This window comes from Colias philodice, chromosome 13 (assembly GCF_061535455.1).
Source record: "Colias philodice isolate Cphi_HAF_F1 chromosome 13, ilColPhil1 Martin Lab GWU primary, whole genome shotgun sequence".
Taxonomy (NCBI): Eukaryota; Metazoa; Arthropoda; class Insecta; order Lepidoptera; family Pieridae; genus Colias; species Colias philodice.
The window spans coordinates 6,058,361-6,071,097 of record NC_143098.1 but is presented as its reverse complement, the minus strand read 5'-3'; the positions used below and the strand labels follow the sequence as shown (position 1 = coordinate 6,071,097).

At 40.3% G+C, this 12,737-nt stretch overlaps 3 protein-coding genes across 7 annotated transcripts in view; 2 read left to right on the top strand and 1 right to left on the bottom strand.

Moving 5' to 3' along the window:
* LOC149483391 (rho guanine nucleotide exchange factor 10) overlaps positions 1 to 6,746 on the top strand; it is a 44,500-nt gene extending 37,754 nt beyond the window's left edge. For all 4 annotated transcript variants that reach the window (XM_089702374.1, XM_089702372.1, XM_089702373.1 and 1 more), the window contains 5 exons: positions 573 to 771; positions 2,001 to 2,209; positions 2,467 to 2,724; positions 3,251 to 3,427; positions 3,690 to 6,746. In XM_089702374.1, coding sequence (XP_089558500.1) covers positions 573 to 771; positions 2,001 to 2,209; positions 2,467 to 2,724; positions 3,251 to 3,427; positions 3,690 to 5,318 — 2,472 coding nt within the window. In that variant the 3' untranslated portion in view covers positions 5,319 to 6,746. The remainder of the gene's footprint in view (positions 1 to 572; positions 772 to 2,000; positions 2,210 to 2,466; positions 2,725 to 3,250; positions 3,428 to 3,689) is intronic.
* A 307-nt stretch (positions 6,747 to 7,053) lies between these two features.
* On the bottom strand, positions 7,054 to 7,807 carry LOC149483390 (uncharacterized). Its single transcript, XM_089702955.1, has 2 exons — positions 7,430 to 7,807; positions 7,054 to 7,211 (listed from the first exon to the last, which is right to left on the bottom strand). The coding sequence occupies exons 1-2, from the start codon at positions 7,751 to 7,753 to the stop codon at positions 7,056 to 7,058; spliced, it is 480 nt and encodes a 159-aa protein (XP_089559081.1). The 5' UTR covers positions 7,754 to 7,807; the 3' UTR covers positions 7,054 to 7,055.
* Positions 7,808 to 9,826: 2,019 nt separating this feature from the next.
* Positions 9,827 to 10,713, top strand: LOC149483389 (uncharacterized). Of its 2 annotated transcripts, XM_089702952.1 has the most exons (4): positions 9,827 to 9,895; positions 10,058 to 10,169; positions 10,272 to 10,438; positions 10,520 to 10,713. In XM_089702952.1, the coding sequence occupies exons 1-4, from the start codon at positions 9,884 to 9,886 to the stop codon at positions 10,676 to 10,678; spliced, it is 450 nt and encodes a 149-aa protein (XP_089559078.1). In that variant the 5' UTR covers positions 9,827 to 9,883; the 3' UTR covers positions 10,679 to 10,713. The 2 variants fall into 2 exon arrangements, with proteins under 2 accessions (XP_089559078.1, XP_089559076.1); XM_089702950.1 differs by having other exon boundaries at positions 10,058 to 10,438.
* Positions 10,714 to 12,737: the final 2,024 nt, after the last annotated feature.

The window sequence follows — 12,737 nt, the reverse complement described above, 5'->3', positions numbered from 1 at the left end:
CAGATATGGGAAAATAGTGAAATTTATTAATTTTAAGCTATTGCATAGCTTCTATCGCGGGCCTTGAGCGCGGGGACCGAATCCAGAAATTGCGTAACGAAAAACCTCACGCTCCCCACTCCGACGGGCGCGGAGGTGTGGCTTGAAGGCATGCTACGCAATAGCTTTACCGCGGCAGTCCCCGAATGCCACACGTCTTTTTTCTATATTTTGACGGATTTGTGAGAATGGTGTACATGCGTGTCCGTATGTGCGTGCGTGTATAAGAATTTATTGATTAATGGGTTTGACTGCTTACATCACTACATAGTATAAGTAGCTTTATGCCGTCTGTTCTCATGTATGATCTTTAAAACCATGCAACGGTTTTTGATGCTGTATAAATAGATTGAGTGGTGCAGGAGGAAGGTTTTTTTCGTATATAATTTCTTAAGTTTTAGACATTGCTTGTGTATGTGTACGTGCGTGTGTGCGTACATACGTACGCGTGCTTAATACATTTTATTGAATGTTGGGTTTGACTATCTTACAAATAAAATAATTAATTTTTAAATAATTAATTCACTTCCCAGGAGTTTAACCAATCAGGCACGCTCACAAAGTGCAAGCCGCGGCGTTTACTCCTGCTCAACGACCTAGTGGTGTGCGTGTCGGTGGGCGCGGGCGGCGAGGAGGCGGAGCGGCTCGGGCTCAAGTGGGCGCACCCCGTGCAGGATGTGGACGTGCTCGATACGGGCACCTCGCCGACGCTCAGCCGCGTGCTGGCTCAGGGTAAGGGTTACTAAAGAAAAAAAAAGACGGGTTGCACTCCGGGAGTGCCGGCAGAAGTGAAAACTTGATTATTAACGTTCAGCATGTTTGATATTTTGGAATGGTATCCGTCTTACGCATGGAATATAAGGGCTAAAAAAAAAATCCGTCTTACGCTTTTTCGATCAGGCCACGTGTCCTGACGCGAGTTTAAGATTTTATACCCAACGCCGCTAAAGAAGTTTTCACTTCAAAAATTGGTTGTCTGTAAAGTCGTTTTACTGACGATAATTTGAACGTGACAATGTCCGAGCAGTGGTGGCTCAGTGGTGAAACCTCGGACTTCGAATCGATAAGTCCGGGGTTCAAGACCAGGCGAGCGCGCAGGATATAAATTGATTTTTCAATTTATCTGCGCATGTTGTAACATCACCACTGCTCGAACGGTGAAGGAAAACATCGTGAGGAAACCGACATGTCGAAGAATCAAAAGTTCGACGATATGTGACATCCGCCAACCCGCACTTGGCCAGCGTGGTGGATTATGGCCTGTACCCTCATAGGAGGCCCGTGTCCCAGCAGTGGGAACGTATATGGGCTGATGATGATGATGATGATGAATGTCCGATTGTGCTTCATTGTCGCTCGTTCCGCGCTCTCGCATGCACTTCAAGCCTTACATGGAACGCCTTAGAATGAGGTAACGCCGCAAGAGTCATGGTTTTTCGTGCGTGCAGCCGGCTCTATATCGAATTATAAGACGTTGTCACGTCAAAAATAATACTTCTTGGTGTCGACGGAAGATAGAAAACTAAAAATCGTTAGATTTTAAATCAACTCGTGAAATTGTGCACTGTCGAAAAGTTGTTATCCGTAACTTATTTACTTGCTTATTTATTAGATATTAATTCAAGTCGCGAAATTACATGCTGTCGAAAAGTTGTTATCCGTTAAACGTATTTACTTACTTATTTATTAGATATTAATTCAATTCGCGAAATTACATGCTGTCGAAAAGTTGTTATCCGTAACGTATTTACTTACTTATTTTTTATGCCGAGAATATACTTTTCCAAACGTCCGTGAAATGCAGGTTGCGAGTCGTGATGACACGCGCGAGGCTGTTTCTGCGTAGTTATATAAATATATTTTTAAATAAACCGAACCTAACCTAACCCACCATATCTATTAAATTATGTTTTTCTTTTGAAACAGAACAAGAACTTTGATAACTTTCTCCGCATCTCCAGGTATGAACCGCAGCGGAAGCCTACGTTCAAACTCAAGCAGTAGCACGTCCACCGGAGATTCCCTTTGCAACGAGATGTCCGCGCTAATGCACGACTATGAAACGGTATCGAGAATGGCCGATTTGGCCGCTTCGTTGAAAACACCGTATTCGGAAGTCGCGCCTGAAGTATTTAAGGCACTGTTGCAAAATATACAGAGGAGTATACAGGTGTGTACAGATGGTTTGTTTTTGGACTGTGTCATTCTTTCTGTGTTCATCAATGTGTCAACACATCTTATAATAAGTATAAATTAAAATGACAACATAAAAAGTCCTTATTCATATTTATTAGTTGAATCATATCAAAATTCAATAAATTTAATTAATAAAAATAAGACAAATATTTATATTATGTAATTACGTACATGCGTACGTATAGTTGGTGTTTTCATGTCAAAAAATTAATGATTACCAATCCCATCCAGAAAAAAGACGACGAAATGGCGTGGGTCGATTCCTGCTGTCTCCAACTAACCATCCGCGGTCGTGAAGAGCCACTAACATTCAGAGCGAACGAACCTGGCGCAAGACGTGCTTGGGCTACAGAACTAAGGCTGGCGCAACTTGCGCAAGCGCGGGCGAATTGCCCAGCTTGGCGGTTACCGGCAACTACACCTCCACCGCATAAAATGCCGCTGTATGTGACAGCTACGCCCGTGTACTCGTCGAACAGTTTGACTGAAGTAAGTCCTTCTATAACACGCTTGTTAATGGCTCGGGTGGGAGCCGTCGGCAACGAAGTCGATCGCACAGCTTGCGCAAGTGCAGGCTAATTAATTCGCGTGGCGGTTAGCGGCCAAAATTTTAATACTAAAATTCTAATTTACTTATTTAAAGATTTTAAGATGATGTTCATTCAGTTTTCATTTCTTAAAACAATGTGTAGAAATCGTTTTATTTTCTGTAGTTGAAAATTGTGGTTATGGCTATATTATTCACGAACACGTTTTCACTTTATATTATGATAAACTAGCTGTGCTCGGCGGTTTCACCCGCATTGATCCGCTTCTGTTGGTCTTAGCGTGATGATATATAGCCTTCCTCGATAAATGGACTATCTAACACCGAAATAATTTTTCAAATCGGACCAGTAGTTCCTGAAATTAGCGCGTTCAAACAAACAAACCAACTCTACAGCTTTATAATATTAAGTATAGATTAGTATAGATGGATTGTCTCTATCTATAATCATGTATAAACTTATCCCAGGTAAAATGCGGGTGCTTCTACACATCAAGCGGGTGCGCAGGGGGTGGTGTGCGGCGGCGTGCACGTTCGTTGCTGTGGGTGTGTGCGGGCGGTGCGCAGAACACGCAACTGTCTGTGCTCACACATAGAGCAGCTACGCTTAAGACACTAGTGACGTTGGATCTACCGGATACTAGGGTGAGTTTCGTTGAGGAATATGGTTGTGTGTGTACTGTGCACGTGTAGCGGGTACACGGACGGTTAAACTTCACACCCACGACCGGTGCTCGCACACGGAGACGCTCGTGATGCGGTTTAATTCTAAGACCCCTTAATACGATGAATAATAAACTTATTTAAAACATAAATAAATTATTTAATATGTTTTTCATTTAAATGGAGTGTTTGATTTTAAAATATGTACATATTTTTTATTAATTTTATTATTTCTGAATTCCAGGTAAGCTCAATAGAATATGCAAAAGGAGTGAGACAAGTGACCACGCTGTGCGGCGACACAGTGTGGCTCGGCACTGAAGACAAGAAAATCATCATATTCTCTGGCGTCGAGCCCGAGAAGCAAGAGAAGTTGACCGAAGTTCCCACTATAGCTGCTGTTACGCAAATTAAATTCCACTGCGACTCCATGTTCGTTGGCCTGGCCAACGGAAGGATATCAGTTTTTAGAAGAAATCATGACGATTCCTGGGCCTTGCAGGAGCCTATAGCGATTGAACTTGGGGACAAACCTGTACATTGTATATTACCCGTTGATGGAATTATTTATGCGGCGTGTGCGAAACGAGTGTTCGCAATAAACGCTTTGACTGCTGAAATCATGCGCATCTTAGAGTTAAAGGGTGAAGGAGATAGATCTGTAAAATATTTGGCGCATTCCGGCGTCGGTCTCTGGGCGGCTTTCTCAGAATCAACGTTCGTAAGTCTATATCATACCGAAACATTTGAGCATTTACAAAATATCGACATAGCCGCTGATGTGGCGAAAACTATTGGTGCTAGAGAAGGAAGCAAGCCAGCCCACGTTTCAGCTTTATTGGCTGTTCAAGGCCTTCTATGGGTCGGTACAACGGCTGGTGTTAGTGTTACTGTACCGTTACCGAAACTAGAAGGCCTGCCTCTCATCGGTGGACACATTGCCGTGTCCTACCACGCTCACGCTGGCCCCGTTACATTCCTACTACCATTGAACACCGAGACTAAAGATGTTGATGTCAACACTGTTAGACGTAATTTATCAAATGCACGCGCACTCGCCGACACAGCCCACGAATTCAAAGAAGAAGATGGCAAAGAAGACACCGAAAAACACAAATTGGAACGAAGGATATCAGAAGAAATGAGTCCTTATAGACCGCAGCGAGTGCAATCAGCTGTGATTAGAAGGAAGAAACCTGGTGACGTGCGTCTGAGCAAAACTCTGCCAAAGTGCGCTAATTTGAACGCGTGTGATGTTTACGGCCTATTTGGGGATCTAATGTTTGTAAAGGACTGCGTCGGAGAAAGTGACGTCAACGGCTCAGGCGGTGAGGCGTTAAGGCGAAGTGACCCAGAATTAGCAGCTATCCCATTCCGTGTCAGCACACTAGATAGACGGCTACGCATGCGAGCTGGTAGACCTAGAAGTCTAGATTTGTCTAGCTGGTCGGTCGATTCACGAGCTTCAAGTCTATGCACGTCGTCTGGAAGCGAAGAATCTATGGCATTGCGTGGTGTATCGCGAACTAGTTCAGGCGCGTCGGGAGCGGCGAGTTTAGCTCCTTTAGCCGCTTCCACGCCCGATTCGTCATCAGGCAAATCGAGTGCATCAGAACGATCCGTATCGAGAAGCGATTCGGCAACTGCTCCAGCGAATGACGCGAGAGGTCCCAAGAAAAATGCCGTCAGAAGCCTTCGAGGGGCGGATTATATAGTGGGCGATGGTGCGTCCCGGAGGTCTATAGTGACAGTGATGGGTGGGCGTGGTTACGTCGACTGGAGGCAAACAGCTGATGCTTCGGAACGCCCGGCCCCAGCCGCCGACCCCAATCCCAAAGACGCGCATCTCATCCTATGGGAGATGCGCTTGTGACCTTGAGGCGGAGTCTCTATACGTATCAACTCGGTGTCATATAGTGTAAATAGAGGTGCATGTTGTAGATAGGTGTACATTCGTTCCGGTGTCTAATATTGTAATATATCTATACCCTCCCTGTTAACGCTTCGCCGATGTACGGCTTCTCCAATTTGATACAAATGCGAAGAGAATTATTGCACACAGTGTAATTGCGTTCGTGATAAGCTTTAAATTATTTTTCGAAGTTGTCGTTTAAATGTTAGAAAATGTATGATATTTACAGTTATTCAATTATATACGCGCAGGTGCATTATTTTTTGTGATCTTTATATTGATAATAATATGTTATATATTGTGAAGCATTTCGTGTTTTCTATGAAAAATTTATGTATGTCTCACAAACCGGTTTCACGTTATGTTATATTCATTTTTATTACTAAGCTCTTGATTTCCAAAATGTTAAAACCGCCATATTAACATAATATAATTTTGTATTGTTAATTTTTAAAGCGTAATTGTAAATCTTGGTTAAAATAACATTTTATATTGTTAAGTATCAACTGTTAATCTGCTATGGATGACTGGACATTTTTATTTCATGTTGTACATACATACTTACACAAAAAATAAGTATTTAAAAATATATTAATTTATTATGAAATATCAATCTTAAATTATAAATTGCTAAATTATTTTTTTATCTGTGACAAATTGACGATATCATTTCCGAAAAAAAACTACTATCACATTAAATTCGAATTAAAAAAATGTATATTATTTACTAGAATTATTTGTATCCATAAAAGAAATATTCAAGCACAGTCCATAGTAGACATACTAACGAAACCTAGTGGCCTTACGTTACTGAACTTTCCAGTGTGATTATGGCATTCGTTTAAGCTTTATGGTTAGACATTATGTCGCTTTAAGAATTAGACTGATTTTACATTAAGCGTTTAAATTGTATAAGTTACGTAACGAATAAGACGAAATATACGACAAATACGATCGAACATCCAAAACTCATTTGTGACTGAGCACAAAAACCTTTTATCCGGTTTAATTTACTTAAAAATTGTTATACAAATCATACAATATAATATGGAAATAGCGATGTTTTCAGTTTACTAGTGATTGTTAATAAAGACTGTTACAATTGCACAATTGTTTGTATTATCTTCTAATTTCCAAAGAGATACCAATAAAATTTCATTGTTCTATACCAAACGCATAAATTCCGTGCCAAATTACAGCCCGTAGTATTACATATGTTAGTACCGTACAAATGTTCAAATGTTCAATTTTTGTTTATATTTTCTTTTTTATTCAAATGTCTCGAATGTTTCTCAGAACCTCATTTTTTAAATTGTTTTTATGCAAACCGTCACAAAATGTAAGTGTTAAGGTGTAAATAAATTTTAAGTTTATATGTATACACCTGTATATCTTGTTTTATTTCATTCCTTTGAACAGCCTAAGTAGTATATATTTGGGGTGTACTGCAGATTGCAGAAGCATGTAGCAAATAATAACATTTTTGATAACAAATATTTTGTTTTCCTGATATCATGTTAATGATATTGTATAAAGGCTTATTACAAAAACAAAATTAATAGTTAATAACACATTGAGTATTTCTGAACGATTTTTCAATTTCAATGTTTTAAACATAATTAAAAAGGAAACGAAAGGAAACAACAGCATATAATAAAAACAGTTTATTCAATAAATAAAATAACGAAATCACAGGCATTAAATCATCATTCCTTGTGAGCTAGCGCCGTATCCATTGCCCATAAGGGAGCCACCGTTTTGGTATCCGCCATAGCCATTATTAGCCATACCAGCATTGTTCAACGCTGAGCCGCCACCGACGTTGTGGAAACCTGAGTTGTCTACTTGATTAACCTGAAAACAATCATTATACATGTTACTACAAATTGAATTGATTATTCGTTTGAAGCATTTATACCTATTTATACACCTTGATATGATTTATTTTAATAGATTATAGTGGTTCGCGAGGAAGGTTTTAGTAAATAACTTGTTAAGTTTTAGACGAGGCGGGTGAAGCCGCGGGCGGAAAACAAGTTGATTCTAAGACATAATAATATTGCAAAACTTACCGATAACACTCTATTGTTGTGAGACCCCAAATTGTGATAACCGCCAAGGCCTGAGCTTTGATATCCCTGGTTTCCAACTCCACTAGCTCCGTTTCCGAACTGCTGTCCACCGTAGCCGGCACCGTTAGTATATCCACCGCTCATTCCTCCCAAACCCATTCCCAGGCCTGTTCCCATTCCCATGCTGCCAAGTCCCGTACCCATACCGCCAAGTCCTGTACCCATACCGCCAAGTTCCATTCCCATTCCGCCAAGTCCTGTACCCATACCCATCCCGCCGAGACCTACGCCACCTGTGCCCAACTCGCCTAGACCAAGGCCCATGCCGCCTAAACCAAGTGGCTGAGCATTAAGCACTGCAGCGCACAATAAAACCGTAAGTACCTGAAATATTTCAATTTGTTAATTTTTTATCCATATCACTATAGTAATTAAACATTTAAGTATTAAAAAATAGAAATACATGTACTTACAATACTGTTCATATTGATTGGTAGGATATTGTGCGTCTTAAGACTGAAGTCTGAATGATTTCTAAAACTAAAAACGCGTTTATATAATCAAATATCATTACAATTAAATAAACATTAACTGTAGAGGGTTATACCCTTCGATACGTACTACGAATATCAATTATACTAAGTAATTAATTACTAGCTATTTACAGATTTTGGGGGAAACCAACAACATGAAAATTAGCTTCTTAATTTTAAAAAAAAATTCTATGGTGAAGTATTAAAATCGTGAGTCTATTAAGTAGATCTCTGGTTAATTTAACTACCTGGGGTTAGAGAATAAAAAAGAGAGCGTGTGTTCCGAACACATGTGTCAGAAGTGAAACTTCTTTGGCAAGATTCAAAGATACCAAAATCGTTGCCTTACTCTATGACGTGATGGTATTGCCATGACGCGCCAAAAGAAGATTCACATCCAAAATAATATTAGTACAAAATATAATGACCATTAAGTTCCCTGCACTTACTTTTGCAAGGAACCTAATGATAATTATTTAGTTATTTCTACTAAAGAACTTGTATAGAAATTTTAACTAAGCTGACTATATTATAATATGTACCTAGATATTATTACATTGTAGTAATAATTTCGGATACATAACATTATTAAAATTTTCATATCGGTCTCGATGCGTCTTTCCAAACTATACAAGGCCAGTACGCAACCATAGGAAACTAATCACGTATAGTTTGGAAATAACTTTTTTACAAAGTTCTTCCAATCTATACAACAGCAGTACGCAAATACTCGCGTATACTTTGTAGTGGAGTAAGTAGGAATAGCGCTCCAAAATATACAGCGCCAGTACGCATGCGGAATAATCGTGTATGTTTCGGAGTAAGTGCGGCGTCTTTCCATTTCTTGCGTTTATATTATTGTATTGCTGTTTTGAAATCTATTATTAAAATGCATGTGTATTGTGTATATAACGTTACGTACTGATCGTACATTTTTTGGATCGAGGATGCTTGTATCTTCGTTCCTGACTATACTGCACGACTTACAATTGATAATAGTGCTAAAATGTAAGAGTCTAATAATTCCAGAAGAAGATGGTTGCGAACCGACGGAGCCCCGCTTCGCGGGGCTCCTATTTTTGTGTAGTTAAAAAAAAACACGAACCTAACCTAACCCATAGGTAACCCTTATATCTGTTACCTATTTATTTTTCTAAGCTTACCTAATAATATTTTTATTCCATATTTTACCGAATCAACAAGAATAAAAGTAGATAAAAGTCTTTGATTGCCTATATATTTATTATTTCGCTCAAGCGTAAGTGGTGTAGTAGCTATATTTAATTATACATATTTTGCGTACTGATCGTGTATAGTTTGGAACGAAGAAGCAAGCATCCGCGTTACAAAGTATACACGATCAGTACGCAAAATACGTGTATATATTGTAATAACAAACTTAAAAACAGCATTACAAAGTATACACGAGCAGTTTCCTATTGTTGCGTTCTGGCTATGTATAGTTTGGAAATACGCGGTCTCGATAAATAATTACATCCCTTACTATCAAAATCCAGAGAAAATTGTGTATTATTAAATATTAATGTACCTAGATTATTTACAGACAAGAGTGTCCATTCAAGTGTTTGTAATAAATAATTAATCGAAAAAAATGTATGATATGATCACATTACTATTTAAAATTCTTTTGGGAAAATACCAAAAGAAATTTGTTAATAAAATACCTAGAATTATTTATTTAAAATGTGTCATTTTCTATTATCCAATACCTATTAACAAAAAGTGTACGTAAAATTCTCCCACGGGGTTTTCTTAATGAAATTCGTTTAATGGATTTTTAATTGCACTATGTGTAAAATACACACGCCTCTAAATGCATTTTATTTTTCAATATATAACCTGAGCATTGATTTTTGATAGTCATTCACAAGAGCGCTCTCATTAACTAACAGTCAATAATATGAATTGTGTCGTAAGTATTTTTGAATAGATAAATATTATGAACTTATTAAAAAAAGATAAATAAAAGATTTGCACATATTTTTATGATTTTAATTAATTTTATGATGATATGATTATAATATTTATGCCGTTTTATAATCATTAAGTTGACATTTAATTTTGTGTATTTCAGATTCTTGTCGCCCTTTCGTGTGTTGTAGCAATCAATGCTCAGCCTCTCGGCATCGGTGGTATGGGACTTGGCCTCGGCGGTATGGGAATGGGACTTGGCGGAATGGGAACAGGTCTCGGCGGTATGGGGACCGGTCTAGGTGGGATGGGTACCGGTCTAGGTGGGATGGGAATGGGTCTGGGTACAGGTTTAGGAATGACTGGACTGGGAACAGGCCTGGGAATGGGTTTGGGAGGAATGAGCGGTGGATATACTAACGGTGCCGGCTACGGTGGACAGCAGTTCGGTAGCGGCGCTAGTGGTATGGGAAACCAGGGGTTTAATACAGCTGGTGTTAATGGTTTTCACAATGTGGGTGCCCACAACAACAGGGTATTATCCGTAAGTCTTTTAAATTGGTTATTAATATGTGTTCTTAAAGAAATAAACAAGAAAAAAATAATTATTGACAATATTTTTCAGATAAACCAAGCAGACAGTTCCGGCTTCAACAACATTGGCGGTGGCTCTGCCTTGAACAATGGCGGTTACGCTGGCAACGGTTACAACGGATATCAAAATGGCGCCTCACAGTTCGGCAATGGCTTCGGCTCGGGCTCTCAATCGGGAATGATATTATAAAATGTTCTAAATGTAATATTTCTCTATTATGTTGTTTTAAGTAGTTACTTATGTATTTATTTTTATTGAAATAAAACGTTATTTTACCAGTTAACATGTTATTTTTATTTCCTATCCAGTAGTTATGAATTACCTAGATTCAAATCAGTAAGTCATAAAGAACGCCATCTGAATGATTTATATAAACTATATTGGCCTCGTAAGAACTTAACAGTCCACACCATACATAATAACACCGTAATGTAGTCGTAGATTTTACAACAAGACGGATACTATAGCGAATTTATTAAAGAACTTTCATATTGAGATTTGACAACAACATAGGTATAATTTCTCACCATTTTAAACACTAAAATATAATACTTATACATTTCATAGTCTCTAAACATAATCCGCCGTAACCAGACTTGAATCTACCTGTACCACAGAATAAAAACTAGTAACTATAGCGTTACTTGCACAAAATTTTACACGTATTTTATATTAAGGTGCAGTAACGAACGTTCATCGACAAATTTTACTAGGAGTAAGACTAAAACAGGATTGCTTTTAAATTTCTCTTCTTAATTTAATTTTAATAGTAAGTACAAAAAATCCTATATAGTATTTCAAGAAAAAATTTGTGACTTTATCAAGATAACAAAAGATATTTTTTAAATTAAACTTATATTAAAATACACTAGGTAGTGACTAGCCTATTAACAAAAACCATCAATGACCAATAGAAAACAAGTAATGTAGGTATCGTTTATGCTGTTCGCTGTTCGCTGTTCGCTGTTCGCTGTTCGCTGTCGCTGTTCGCTGTTCGCTGTTCGCTGTTCGCTGTTCGCTGTTCGCTGTTCGCTGTTCGCTGTTCGCTGTTCGCTGTCGCTGTTCGCTGTCGCTGTTCGCTGTTCGCTGTTCGCTGTTCGCTGTTCGCTGTTCGCTGTTCGCTGTTCGCTGTTCGCTGTTCGCTGTTCGCTGTAAGCTGTTCGCTGTTCGCTGTTCGCTGTTCGCTGTTCGCTGTTCGCTGTTCGCTGTTCGCTGTTCGCTGTTCGCTGTTCGCTGTTCGCTGTTCGCTGTTCGCTGTTCGCTGTCGCTGTCGCTGTTCGCTGTTCGCTGTTCGCTGTTCGCTGTTCGCTGTTCGCTGTTCGCTGTTCGCTGTTCGCTGTTCGCTGTTCGCTGTTCGCTGTTCGCTGTTCGCTGTTATCTGTTCGCTGTTCGCTGTTCGCTGTTCGCTGTTCGCTGTTCGCTGTTCGCTGTTCGCTGTTCGCTGTTCGCTGTTCGCTGTTCGCTGTTCGCTGTTCGCTGTTCGCGGTTCGCTGTTAAATGTTCGCTGTTCGCTGTTCGCTGTTCGCTGTTCGCTGTTCGCTGTTCGCTGTTCGCTGTTCGCTGTTCGCTGTTCGCTGTTCGCTGTTCGCTGTTCGCTGTTCGCTGTTCGCTGTTCGCTGTTCGCTGTTCGCTGTTCGCTGTTCGCTGTTCGCTGTTCGCTGTTCGCTGTTCGCTGTTCGCTGTTCGCTGTTCGCTGTTCGCTGTTCGCTGTTCGCTGTTCGCTGTTCGCTGTTCGCTGTCGCTGTTCGCTGTTCGCTGTTCGCTGTTCGCTGTTCGCTGTTCGCTGTTCGCTGTTCGCTGTTCGCTGTTCGCTGTTCGCTGTAAGCTGTTCGCTGTTCGCTGTTCGCTGTTCGCTGTTCGCTGTTCGCTGTTCGCTGTTCGCTGTTCGCTGTTCGCTGTTCGCTGTTCGCTGTTCGCTGTTCGCTGTTCGCTGTCGCTGTCGCTGTTCGCTGTTCGCTGTTCGCTGTTCGCTGTTCGCTGTTCGCTGTTCGCTGTTCGCTGTTCGCTGTTCGCTGTTCGCTGTTCGCTGTTCGCTGTTCGCTGTTCGCTGTTCGCTGTTCGCTGTTATCTGTTCGCTGTTCGCTGTTCGCTGTTCGCTGTTCGCTGTTCGCTGTTCGCTGTTCGCTGTTCGCTGTTCGCTGTTCGCTGTCGCTGTTCGCTGTTCGCTGTTCGCTGTTCGCTGTTCGCTGTTCGCTGTTCGCTGTTCGCTGTTCGCTGTTCGCTGTTCGCTGTTCGCTGTTCGCTGTTC

Excerpts from the sequence above, each read along its gene's own strand:
- LOC149483389 (XM_089702950.1), top strand. Across the intron at positions 10,439-10,519 it reads ACAACAACAGGGTATTATCC|ATAAACCAAGCAGACAGTTC; the intron begins GTAAGTCTTTTA and ends AATATTTTTCAG.
- LOC149483390 (XM_089702955.1), bottom strand. The coding sequence starts at position 7,753 with ATGGGCCTTGGTCTAGGCGAGTTGGGCACAGGTGGCGTAGGTCTCGGC. Across the intron at positions 7,212-7,429 it reads ACAACAATAGAGTGTTATCG|GTTAATCAAGTAGACAACTC; the intron begins GTAAGTTTTGCA and ends GATTGTTTTCAG.